Genomic DNA, 12,958 nt, shown 5'->3' with positions numbered 1-12,958 from the left:
CATCGTCAGCTTCCATTTGAATACATTAACAGCGCCAGTGGCTCTTCAGGCCCGCGCGACTATTTAATCATTTCTTATCGCGCGTTCGCGTCGTTGTTCACTGTGGTTTTACACGCCACGCTCACTTATCGAGCTTGTCGTACGGCCGCGGAGTTTTCAGCTGACGCGAGCCGAGCTTTTTCTTCGTACCCTACAGCGAATCGGCAAGAAAGCGAGATAGCCTTAAGCGGGACCAAAACTTCCTATTCAGGTTAATAGGTTTTCCTCCGCGATCTATCGGAATCTTTATTCAAGCAGCACTGAATCTCTATCCGTACAAAGTGAAGGTCATTGAGAACTACTTGGAAAGGAAAGTCTTCTGTGCATTCGGGATGTCGTCGTTGCCGACTTAGAGGGACGGGGATATCGATTCCGGGCTTCTCCCGACAATTATGTTACACACGAAAGTGGTCAGGAACGTTCGGGTGGAAAGTCTGCGGCCCCGAAACGTGGAAGTTAGCTCCAGCAAGATTCCAGGCGTCGCGTAAAGCTGACACGTCCTCCTCTCGGGCTTTTTCAGGTGAAGGGCTTTCAGCTGGAATACCTCGCTAAAGTACCTGAAGTGAAGGATACAGTTCACAAGCACTCGCTGCTTCATCACCTTTGCCACATGGTGATGGAGAAGTTTCCAGATTCTACGGATCTCTATTCGGAGGTGAGATAGAGAGGACGAGAGCGGGGGAGTAAGGCGGAGCTCTACTTCGCGCCCCGGAGCAAGTGGATAAAACTTTAGTTTGGCGCGGCGTCGTGCCGCAAGACGGAATAACTGGGGAGCTACATTCGCGAAATCGCGACCAAGTTCGTTCGTGCACCCGAAGAACTTCTTCGCGGAGACCGTTACCAGAGTTATTCCGTGGAATTGTGTCCGCCGCGCGGGTAACTCGTGCTCCCGTGTAATTGGAGGCTGCACGGAGTCCTCCTCGCGCAAACAATTTTCAATTTATCGCTGTCTCTAACCGTACTAAACAATGGTCTTCAAGTTCTTGCCTCTACTTGGCAACCCTTCGTCGCGACCTTTATTAAATTCATGCGTTTCAATTTGAATTCCCTCTAATATAAAGTACAAGCGTACAGCGGCAAGTCGCACAAATGGAAGCAAATTGATTTCATTAGATTAATAAGCTCTCCCGACGCATTACGCTATGCCCCTTCATCCCTCGAGTTCTCATTCTAAATGCTCCATCGACCATCGTTTGTATTTTTCGAAATTTCCCCGCGCTTTTCACGCTATCCGTGCCGAAGCGTAATCAGGAGGGATGGGGATGTTGTTTAGATCGGCGCGGTGACGAGGGCCTCGAAGATCGACTTCGACGAGCTCGCGTCGAACATCGGGAAGCTGGAGAGCGAGTGCAAGGCGTCCTGGGATCACCTGAAGCTCATCGCGAAGCACGACGGCTCCACAATGATGAAAGTCAAGTAAGTACCGCGCGGAAATCATGCGTGTCTCCTCCGCGGCGAGATTGCAGCCAATCCGAGCGGACTCTCTCCCGTCTCTGGTCGCCGTCAGAGATCTCGGCAAGTTTCCTTCGCGAAGTTTCGACCGCGAAATTCGCCGGATCCGAGCAATGTTCGATAAACTCGCGACAGACTTTTTTCCTCGGTCGAAGCTGGCGCCGCTCCAAATGGCACCACCATTAATTACTGAAAGCGTATTTCTTTCTTCCTGGGTCCGACTTCCTGCGCCCGTTCCCTTGAACTTTTTCCCTCGATTTTATTCCACCTTATCCCGTTTCTACTTCGAGCTTCGCTGTGGATCGTCGAAGCTTTTATCTGCTCATCCCCATACCGCCAAGCTGCTCCTTATCTAAGTCAGCTACATTGGGGGACGATACTCTCCCTCTCGTTCCCTTTGTTTAATTCCTTCTTCATTAGAAGTTGTTACACAAATTTCCCTCATAAAGAACAAAACGCTACCATGTAGGTACGACTAAAGCTCGAGAGAGGTACTTCCTTCGTCGTTACCTTTAATACCGCAACACCCTGTGGGTGCAACGGATCACGCAAACCGCCAGCTAATACTTGAAAATCCACTGACGCCTTTAGTATCTCTATTTCTAAATATAAATTGTTTCTTAAAGCAACCGTTTTTCTGCTACTCTCAATCCCAGTTCACACATCATCCCTTCAAGAGCGAGATTCGTTCGCGTTCCATTTCCTTTCGCTTTATACAGTCCTCGGGGCTGAGTGATTACCCGATGCAGCCGAGTTAAACAGTGAATTTTCAAGCATCTATAGATGCTGGTGCTCGCGAAATTACATCGACCCGGTTCGGTCATCGTTAACGTTGCCCGTTTCACGTTGGGGGATCCTTTGTTCCCCGAGCATGCGTTGGGACGCGTTTAATCGTATTTACAGTTCCCCGTCAGCGGAGAACAATGCTCTCGTGTCTGGGACCCAGCAAATCTCGTACTTAATTGCGACGACGTGGCGCGGGGAGCGAAAGCGGGTGGCGGGGGGCAGAGGCGTAGTAAGTAGCAGTCGCACGAGTAACGCTTCATATCCTGTTGTCGGGCTGATGCACGCTGTTATTCCGCACAGATATACTGCGGTGATATTTTGTTTAACGGTGAAACGTCTCGTTAATATCGCCGCGTCTGGCGCGGCCCGTGTTAATTAACTGTAACGGGTCGTCCTAAATGCTGGCCAAGTTAATTCGTTCCTGCCAGAAACTCGTTTCAGCGATCGTCTCTGCCTTCAGCGTCCCGGTAAGCCGACAGGAGTAATGGGAGCTTTTATTGCAAAAAAGCATCAATCGCGATGATGAACGAATTTTAACGAATCTCCAGACACTGTTCCCCATCTGCACCGCATGGCAGGTTTATCGAAATCTTCTCTCTTCGGCATCGTGGAGTCGACTAGCCCTTTCCACAGAATTAATGCTTTTCTCAATCTATTCGAAATTCTGCTTAGAAAAGAATGTAGCAACAGTGAGCGTTTGTCTACAGAAAACGCTGTGGCAAAAAACGGTTGAGAGAATGATTGTTTTGTGCACCGTTGCAGTTCCCTTGTAAGAATTATATCCGCTAGCGTAGCAAGTTTACAGCGCGTTAATCCGTGCTTTCTTGCCCCTCTGTTGAAACAGAATGTCGGACTTCCTGGCGGACTGCGCGGAGAGAATAATCGTACTGGGGATCGTGCACAGGCGGATCATAAATCGATTCCACAAATTCATCCTGTGGCTGGGCATCCCGCTGCACAGGGTGCAAGACACGAAGCCGAACGAGTTCTGCCGTATCGTGTCCGAATTCGCGTTGGAGTACAGAACGACGCGGGAACGGGTGATACAGCAGCTCGAGAAAAAAGCCAATCACCGCGAAAGAAATAAGACCAGGGGGAAGATGATCACAGAGGTGAGTTACACCACGGTTACTCGTATATTTCCCCAGGTTCCCGTGGTCGCGACTGAAAATCTTTCGGAGCAGGGAGCTGCTGCTCTCATCAAATACAGTTATCGGAGCGTGAAGGGCATTATGGTGGGTCCTCTTTTCTCCACCTCCGGCTAGGGGAATAAATTGCTTTTTTGCTGCGGGCAGAATCAATTTCTGCTCTTGCCTACCGCGGTTCCACCGACGTTGGCGTGTATTCGCGCCGAACCGCTCACGTTCGTTGCCTACCGTTGTCGCGTTTCTTCCTCAGAATTTATTATCACCTTTTTTAACAACGTTGCAAATTAAATTCGACGATCGGACTCCGAAATCTCCGTTTTCAACATTACGCGTTTACGCGCTGAAGCCAGGATTTGGATTGCAACTTTGTTGCACGTGCAGTAACCCAGATCACTTGTCCTGAATTACATCGCTCGATTCGTGCACCTGCAAGAGAGGCAGATGTTTGGCCTGCACCTGTAACAAAGTTGCAAACCGAAATTTGTCTGTTCAGGGAAACGTACAAAGTTGCAAAGCCGGATTTTGGATCTCTAACGCAGAAATTCCATTTGCAACATTGTTGAAAATATTTGTCGTTTGCAACATTGTTGCGTTTTCGTGCGGTGCTAAATATCTACTTGCCACATTGTTCACCGTACTAAAGTGACTAGTTGCTAAGTTGAGAGCAGTGCAGCACGTGAAGTGTTACATTTGAAGTGTAGAAGACAAAGTGTGATTTATAGAAGCTGAAGTGTGCTGGCATAGACGTATGAAGTTGCAAGGTGTATGTGGAAAAGTAAATTTAGAAAAGTAAACAAGTTAAATTTATAAAAAAAAAAACAATAATATTGATATTAATGCTTCTCTATTGTAATAACTTATAAATAGAATACAATGGATAAAACAATTTACAAGCTTTTAAGCCTACCTCTAATCACACGTGCTTCCAATTCAGAGCGTCAAATATAGTATCACATCCATAAATAGTATTCAGTTTCCACGTTTTCATTGCTCTCATACGACATGATCGACAAACGCCACCGTTGAACCCGATGTCCCCTCTGATCGTTACAGGTTGGCAAATTCAGGACGAAAGAGGATCGCGCGGACGCTGAGCTCAGGCAACTGCTTGGAAGCGATATCTCCGACGTCGAGAGTATTCACGGCACCTTGCCCTGGAGGAGACAAAGAAAAGATGGTGAGTTTCATTCCATTTTTACGTCCCCTCTTATTCCTTATCGTCTATGTTTTGTTTTTTTTTTTTTTGCTCGACTGGCATGCCTACGCGATCTTTGCTTCACAGACTTTGGCTTCACCAATGATGGTTCTGTCTTCGAATATTCACGAACTTCGATCGATATCTGCGTGTAACTATAATAGGGTAAACCAACCAGTTTATTTAAATTTATTTTTCTTTAAATTTCTATACAAATAATTACTTATTCTTATCGTAATTTAAAAAAAAAATTATAAAATGCAAAACGTGTAGAAGCCCAGTAAATGACCGCATACTTTTAGTAAGAATTGTACTTATTAATGTTTGCTTAATACGCGTAACTAAAAATACAGGATATTAAAAGTGCAACTACACTCCATTTATAAACATATAATAATGTTTAAATTTATAATTGACATTTCTTTGCCTAATGGTCATTCACTGGTATGCGGTCAATTACTGATTGGTTTACCCTACGTACAATGAAATTTCGAAAACTGAAAAACACAGTTGATACTGTTATTCTGTGATACATTTATTGTATACAGAAAAATGGAGAATGTGCAAGCACTTACTTGTTTCTTCGAGCACTTGCGTTTTACCACTAACAATATAAATGATTCGGATATTACTACGATAAAATGGTGCGCTGACAGTAAAACGTTCTACGTTGAATTTTTATTACTAGAAAACACAGTTCTCTGATTTGTAATCATCGGTTCGACTCCCGCATTTCCGGTATTGTTATATTCAACGAAAATAATCGTTGTCGGTATTCTCTCTCTCCCTCTCTCTCTCTCTCTCTCTCTCTCTCTCTCTCTCTCTCTCTCTCTCTCTCTCTCTCTCTCTCTCTCTCTCTCTCTCTCTCTCTCCCTGTTTCGTCGAGCATCGGGACGCAATTTGCAACATAAATTCCTTTTCCGGCGCGGCGCATTCATTGATCGAGGCGTTCTAATATCCTGCCGTCGACAAGTTTCATATTTCTGCGTTACTCGATGTCTGGCTCTGCGAAATCGTGGAATACAGAATGGGGCAATAAAACGCAATAATACCGCCGCTCTGGTTCGGATCGAAGGACCGAAATTGTAGCCCTGATTTCACAGTCTTTTCGACTGGTCTCTCAGAACGAACCACGCCGTATCGACGCGCGTTACGAAAAGCAGCACGTTTCGTTTTATTTCTTGCGGACAACTGCACGTAGAAAAAAATGAAACGTGCTACTTTTCGTAACGCGCGTCGGTATCGTCGGTATCGGTTTTCCTTTTTATGCAAGATTTTGCCCGCATGAAATACGGCAGAAACTTTTTCATTTCTCGGCAGCGTCCGTAGATCGTCGCTGTTGGGCTCAACTTTTCGCGCGGTGGTTTTTAGCGCACGGAAATATAACGCCGCCACCCCTCCCGCCCCCCTTAAAAGGGTAAGCCCAGCGCCGAAGATAAGAACAAAGTGCGAAAATTTCTCCTCGTTTCAGTAATGTTCTAGCCGGTGGCGGCGCGAGAGATAAATGCCCTCCTTAAGCAAACGCCCTCCAGCCGTGAGATTCGAGGATAGCGTCGGCTCATTTGATGGCGTTACCGGAAGATGAGAAGTAACGACATCGAGATTTTAGAACGCGGTCGAGGAGCGCGGGTTTCTCGTCCGGGAATTTTCGTATTTACGAAACTCACGTTTAAATAGTAATCCCACGCCGGGGGGATCGCATTTCTCCTTGACCCTCCCCGAATATATTTTCCTACCTTTAACGTTACTCGTGCACCTTCCTTTATTATGAATGCGCCTGTCAGGGTTTTCTGGTTTTATTCTTGAATCAAGTACTAAAGATGTTTCTTGATACTGTAGATTGTAGAATTTATTGTTAACAATTACCAAATTGTTGACTGCGATCTGCCAATACGTTCGTTAGCAATTGCTGTCGAAAGTCTGATTAAAATTGGGTTAGTTATTCATAAGCAAGTGTCACTTTGCCCGACTCTTATGGCGTGTCTGACTATGCGCCGACACATACTACTTGGAACTAGCTGTAATTTGTCATGCGCCTGCTTATAAATACGTACGTACTAGATAATCCTCGTTGCAGTCATGATTTATTTGCTAATATGTCTCAGGTTCCTATTTATCTGTATAAAACTATAAATTAACATCCATTAATTTCATAGTAGTGTAAAATTGCATGCACAGAACGATACATTACGAAGCACTGTGCAATATGCATTTCTCGTGATGCAATTAAACTGCAAGATCACAATACTGTATGGATGAATTAACTTTTTGAATGACAACTGATTGGGGCAGCGTGGGAAAATCGAGTGAGTATTCAGTTTACGGATTTGTTGCGATCAAAGGATATATTTCAGTGATTTCATGGCACGAGAGTCATGCAACGAAAATATGACGATATTCATTCAAAAAATTAATCGGAATCGTCGATAGACAATGAAACTAAGATTGAATCAAGACACATCGATCGACGTGGCACAAATGCATAAATAAAATATTCAAATTCAACATATCAAAGGAACGATTTCATCTAACCTCCCTTCGTACCATCGAAAAGCTGCCATTCCCAAGTTACTCCGGCACACTTTGCCGTAACTTCTGACATTCCATCATCGAAATCAGCCATCGTCCAACGCGCGGCGATCTTCACAGGACACTTGGCTGAAAGAGGCGGAGGACGAAGGAACGTGTTATCGCGGTGGTCGCGCGAGATTGTCCCGGATTGCAACCGCGAATCCTCTCCTATCCCAAGGCGGTGTTGGAATTTTTATTCTCACCCTCTGCGACCTGTGCGCGTGTAAAGGGTGGAGGCGTGAGACTAGCCCTTCTTTACGGCTCGTAAACTTGCTGGTCCTCGTGCATTATCGTGGCTGCAGCCATCATAACTTTCCTCCCTTTTATTTCCGCGTATGCTCCTCTATAAAATACCTAAACGCTCCGCCAAAGTCGTGCCACGGCGCTTCTACGCGGCCGACGATCGCTTCCCCCCTTAACCCCTGTACATTCAAGCTCTCCACCCCGAACACCTAGAGACGTCCTCCGAATCCATCCACACCCATCCACCCTCTGCTCCTTGCAAGGAACAGTCCGACAGACAGATTTGTCCTGGCAGATTCTCCTCGACCCGGGTATCTACCGGCCCGTTATTGCATTCATATCCACGGCCACTTCGAGAGGGTTGTATCTGTGTCGAGATTGCTGAGAATAAAACGGGGGCGGTGGTCCTTCAGAGATGATTTCGTTTAACTCGTTTCGGTTTCACCGCCACGAGGGCGATTCGGGGGGATTCGCCGCGTTTTAATACTGCACGTTCAGCAAGTATTAGCGAGAATAAAGTACTCGGATTTTCATCCCGGCGAGCGTGTCCATGGAAGTCTTTATGCCAGTTTACTGAAAAAGGATTAGAGATTGTATTCACAAAATCCATCTCTGGGATTCCGCGTTTGGCTTCATTCGGAATATCCATTACACTAACACAGAGATCCTTCTATTCTGTTCCTTCGTCGCACTTAGAAGTATAATTACGCGCGTGAAATCCTTCCGCGGGATATGCATCCTGCTTCGTCCCTCGCGCCACGAGGAGTTCCCGCCGGGGTAAACGAGCCTGGTCTCTTTCATCGTGAATTCGATCAATAAAATCGCGGCGAAGACGACGAGAGAGTTCCCATGAATACGCGGCCCGTAATTTACACATTCATGCGACCGTTTGGTATTTCAAACCCGCCGAACATCAAACAGTTCGCGGGTTGCCCCGCAGTGGGAATAGAATCGCAGTCATTTAACGCTCCCAAGCGGTCCTCGCGTGTACCAGCAGCGAAAACCCCCAGTAGTCGACGACATTCAGCGCTAACTAGGTTGACCGCATCCAGAAACTTCGCTTTTTCCTTCCCTTCCTTTTCCTCCGCCCATGGAAATCCCGCCGCTGTTCCCACCCTCCCCGTCGCCGCTCTCCTCCTTTCACGGTCCTCCGTGCGGCCCTCGTACACCATCGTATCGGATTTACACAGCCAGAGAGGCCGCCAATGGAGGCTTCTTTCAGCCGAGTTTCAAAGAAGCTCTCAAAGGAACTCCCAGTGCTTTTGACGGTTCCGAAGTTTTCACCCCGCGGACCTGCGAGCAGAAAGACTGCTCCGCGAAGAGTTGGCCATGGAGCCGCTGCGAAAGAAGAATGGCCTCGCCGCGCCTCTACAGACCCGGCTATCCGAGTGAACGTCACAGTACGAGGACTCTCTACGGCCACCAAAAGTACAGGGTGTCCCAGAAATACATGGATTGGACTAAACAGCTTGATCTTACTGCTATGCTAAATTGTCAAAGAATTATTATCAGGGCGCCATTTTTATCGCGAATATCAGACGGGAATGGTTTTAAAAGTAGCCCCGGAAGCTTTCAATTTTAAGCTAGTTAGTAAACGGAAAGTCGATCGATTCCTTGGCAAGCAAAAAGCGTTTTACTTTCCTTCGTCGATACGTCATCGCGAAAGATTTATAGCTAGGCGATATTTGTGTTTCAGGACGCACCTCTCTGGGCCCGCTGATCCGCGACGAGAACACCAACGGGAACTTAACTGACGGCGACGATGAGCTGCTGGAGTCGTTGGTGAAGACCGCCACGAAGACACCAGCGACGAGAACGACGCCCAGAGAACGCAAGAGGACCAGACACGCCGATCGTAAGTCTTGTAAGTGTGATCCCCGCACCCTGCACTTGGCCTCCCTCCTTCCCTGTTGATCGATCTGTCCACGTTCTCGGAGAATCGATCATTCGATCTGCCCGCCGCCAGCCGACTTCTGGCACTTTCGCGACGGCGTATTTATGGACCGATTTGCGAAGGTACTTGCTCGTAGGAAATGCGAATTTAGGACCGACAGATTGCTGGAATAATAAATAACGAATAAAAGCTGGAGAAGATTTCCAGGGATCAACTAAAGAGGTCGCAATTAATTGAACGTAACTTTACTCTCCGTTATATTTCCCATTAATTATCTCGTTCCGTTCAGATCACTGTGTTCTTTAAATAAATATTTGCGCAGTAAGGAAGAAAATATATATTCTAGATGTATTATTCGAAATTCACAGACACTGGCAATATTTCCCCCTTCGCGCAAGTGATTAATTTTTTTATTTATATTCGCAGTACTCGAGCTCCGAGGGATGACACGTTCTATTACCGTGAACAAGAAGCACGGTCTTAAAGCCGCGTTAAAATTAATTAAAAACCATCCTGGAGGATAGCGATCCCCGTCGGGGATGCAAATGCTTACGCATTTTCATTTGTATCCTTGGGGGAAATTCTCCCCCATTAAAGCCGCTCCCCCTCGCCATGTTTGTACCTCGGAACAATTTTATAGCGCGTAATTATCAGCGATTTTCGTTAGTCGTTCCAACGATTTATATCCCCGAGCGTTCCGCCCCGACGCTGCGTCCGGGTAACTGCGTCCGAGGAGTATCCATTCGCGTGAAAGTTCATTTAAAAATTAACGTTCATCCCCTGGAGAATTTACGTCGCGACCTGCAGCTTCCATGGATTACTCAATGAAGATTCTTTGCAATTAGCTTGAAAAATGAACTGAAATCTAAGGTAGATTCCTCGAAGCAACCACTTTCACGTGTCCATCCGGCTAATTTTAGTAATCTGCTTTAATTGCAGTGGATGTAACTTTCAGCGGAAATAAGTCCGCGAGTTTTTACACGGGAAACTTTGGAATCCGCTCGATTTAAACGCTTGTGAGGAAGTTGATCCTTGGAAACTTTGACGCCTCTATTATATACCGCTTAGTCGCACTTTATCCGCGGAGTACTTTGTACAAACGGGGTCCTCGGTTAAAGTCCCGTTGCCACGTGAAACATTCGGTCCATAAATAGGGGCCCGCGGGATGTCGATCGATAAGCGGAAGTTTGGAGCCAAAATTCTGAACGCCAGCGATCGAGGACGACGCGAACAGTGTCGTTTCCTTGGTCGTCGTTGGAACTTTTCTTAAAAGCACCTTATTAGCACCGATCTATCCTTCTTCATCTCTCCTCTGCAAACTTGCGAGTGTACATACTTCTTCACCTTTATAGGATCGGGGCAAAATGAGAAACGTGATAAGTTACTTCGCGGTACAGTGTAAGAAAGAGAAGGAAGAGATATACTTTCTTAGGGGATCCAAGGGAAACGGCCTCGTTTCTGCCGACGAAAATAAATGAATTGTCTAGGAAATGTCGATGTTTCGCGTGGATTACACGTCATGTAGGTCGCGAAGCTTTCACAACTTTTCTCAGCCAACATCTGCGCTACTGTCTTTTTTAAACGGCTCCTCGCGAAAAGAGGAAGCACCCAGGGTTCGGTGAAAGTGTCATTTGCATTTTATATTGCGCCCATTCATTTTTGGAACGTACGGTTTTCAGGCTCGACCCTGTCCTTCTCGTGGCCGAATGCATCAACGTTTCAAAGATTCGTCAGGCTTTTGCATTCTAGGGTGAAAGCGAGTGCTGAATCGCGGTGTGCTTAAAAAATATATCCTCGAAACTGGCTACCTTTTCTTTAGATAGTGTCCAAAGCGTGCGATAAGGAGTATATAACGAACAATGGAAGATGTCTATTTTCTGAATCTTTCTATATCTACAATAGGATTTCACGAGAAAAAGTAATACAACATAAAAGATGCTCCTTGTCCGAATCTACAACTTTTGTTTGACATATTTTTTTTATTTATCAATAACTTGGAGCATAGTATACAAAATCGTCCTCGCGAGCTTGTAACTAATGATTTAAATGTTTAAGGGCCCAGGGGCACCCTTTCCCCTTATCCGATCGAGCTCAAACTTTACACAGGATGTTTTTTTTTTAATTATTTGGAACTATTCTGGAGGTTGCCCCGAAGAAACTTCCAAATTCGAAAATAATAGCCACCCTAACCAGCATACACTGTCACCGAAAAGATTTCACAGATCACGTTTTCTACGAGAAAAATATAGCAAAATAAAGTAACCACACACCCGACACATCACCATTTCCCGGCATTACGAAAACACAACAGTAGCTCGAATAACATTCATCTCACAAAAAGTCGAACGCGTGTCTACCTGTAAACCTCTCGTGCACAGCATCGTGCCCGTGGAGAACGGTAGATAACGAATAGAAAACGCAGGAAACGAAGTAAGTGATATAATAAAGGCGGTGGAAAGGGATGATTGCCTGGAAGGCGAAGAATCGAGTATCGCCGGGGGAAAATAACAATTGTCGTTGGGTTAGCATGCGTTACAAGTAATTCAGGGGGGCGTGCTTTGCGCCAAGGGAAAGCTCTATCCTCCTTTTCCCCTTCCCCCTCATTTCCTCCTCTTTGTCCCGAATTATCCAGTTTAAGGTGGCGTAGCAAGGGGTGTGGTGATGGCTTTTACTATAAGTACGCGCGCATACATAGGTATACACGTATGCACACGTACACGTGGAGACCGTGGTGGTGGTTGCTAACGGGGTGGCCTAGCGTTCTTCCCTTCCTCTTTTTTTCTGTCTGACAGTGAAGCGATCCCGCACCCGGGAGAACAACACCACGCCGGAAGGGTACCAACCCTGAAGGGCTACCGATCGTGACCGACGCGATGAAGGTTCGCTGGCTTTTCCATTAAACACAACTTATCTTTCTCTCTTTGCCTCTGTCTCCGCGGCGCTCTTCCTTTTTCTCCGTCTGGCCTTGCGTGGAATGCGGTCTCTGCTTCTTCTCCTTCTGTCTCGGCATGCATTGGTTTCTTCCCCTTACAGCATGCACACGTTCCACCCCCTCTTACTGTGCCTCCGCGCGTAGAATGGAATTTTGAATGCTTAAAACGTTTCAACATCAGACGTCGTGATTGGTGGGTTAGGTAAACTCGAAGTAATTGCGGTTGGTAGTAATGAAGCGAATTGAAATGAATTCTGGCGCCGTTTGTGAATAATATATTCTGTATTTTATACCGAATAGTCGAGAAGTCACTTGCGAGTGATAAGTAACGGGGCTGCAGGCTGAAGGTACACTTTTCGGGTTCGCGGATTGGAAAATCGCAGCAGGGGATCCGTTCGATTACTTTGCGAATGCGTCCTCCCGCGGTTCATGCCGAAAAGGCAAATCAGCTCGCTCTTATTCGAAGGTTAAGTGAAAAGTTTGCCCGCTGTGTGTAACCTACGCCTCCATTACGCAAGTTTCCTCCTCTTGGAGAGGAATCGTGGAAGGCGAATGCATTTGCCTTATACGAACTTCCGCTAGAGTCTAAGTCTAGAGCAAAGGCGGCCTCCTTCTTATCGGTGCCACTTTGAGAAACTATTACAATCAAGTTCTGCGGGGTAATCGAAAATTCTCATCTGTTACCACTCCATTTTTCA

At 46.3% G+C, this 12,958-nt stretch overlaps 1 protein-coding gene across 2 annotated transcripts in view; it reads left to right on the top strand.

Moving 5' to 3' along the window:
- Nucleotides 1–12,958, top strand: part of Fhos (Formin homology 2 domain containing) — a 170,332-nt gene that overhangs the window by 151,098 nt on the left and 6,276 nt on the right. Inside the window, exons 14-19 of one of the 2 annotated variants that reach the window (XM_076808748.1) lie at nucleotides 560–694; nucleotides 1,313–1,455; nucleotides 3,122–3,389; nucleotides 4,479–4,602; nucleotides 9,131–9,298; nucleotides 12,121–12,207. In XM_076808748.1, the coding sequence (XP_076664863.1) occupies nucleotides 560–694; nucleotides 1,313–1,455; nucleotides 3,122–3,389; nucleotides 4,479–4,602; nucleotides 9,131–9,298; nucleotides 12,121–12,176 (894 nt within the window). In that variant the 3' untranslated portion in view covers nucleotides 12,177–12,207. The remainder of the gene's footprint in view (nucleotides 1–559; nucleotides 695–1,312; nucleotides 1,456–3,121; nucleotides 3,390–4,478; nucleotides 4,603–9,130; nucleotides 9,299–12,120; nucleotides 12,208–12,958) is intronic. The other variant, XM_076808747.1, reaches the window with a different exon arrangement.

The sequence above is a fragment of the Andrena cerasifolii genome, chromosome 3 (genome assembly GCF_050908995.1).
Source record: "Andrena cerasifolii isolate SP2316 chromosome 3, iyAndCera1_principal, whole genome shotgun sequence".
Classification (NCBI taxonomy): Eukaryota; Metazoa; Arthropoda; class Insecta; order Hymenoptera; family Andrenidae; genus Andrena; species Andrena cerasifolii.
Note: the sequence above shows the minus strand (reverse complement) of the source record. Positions and strands in the feature narration are given on the sequence as shown.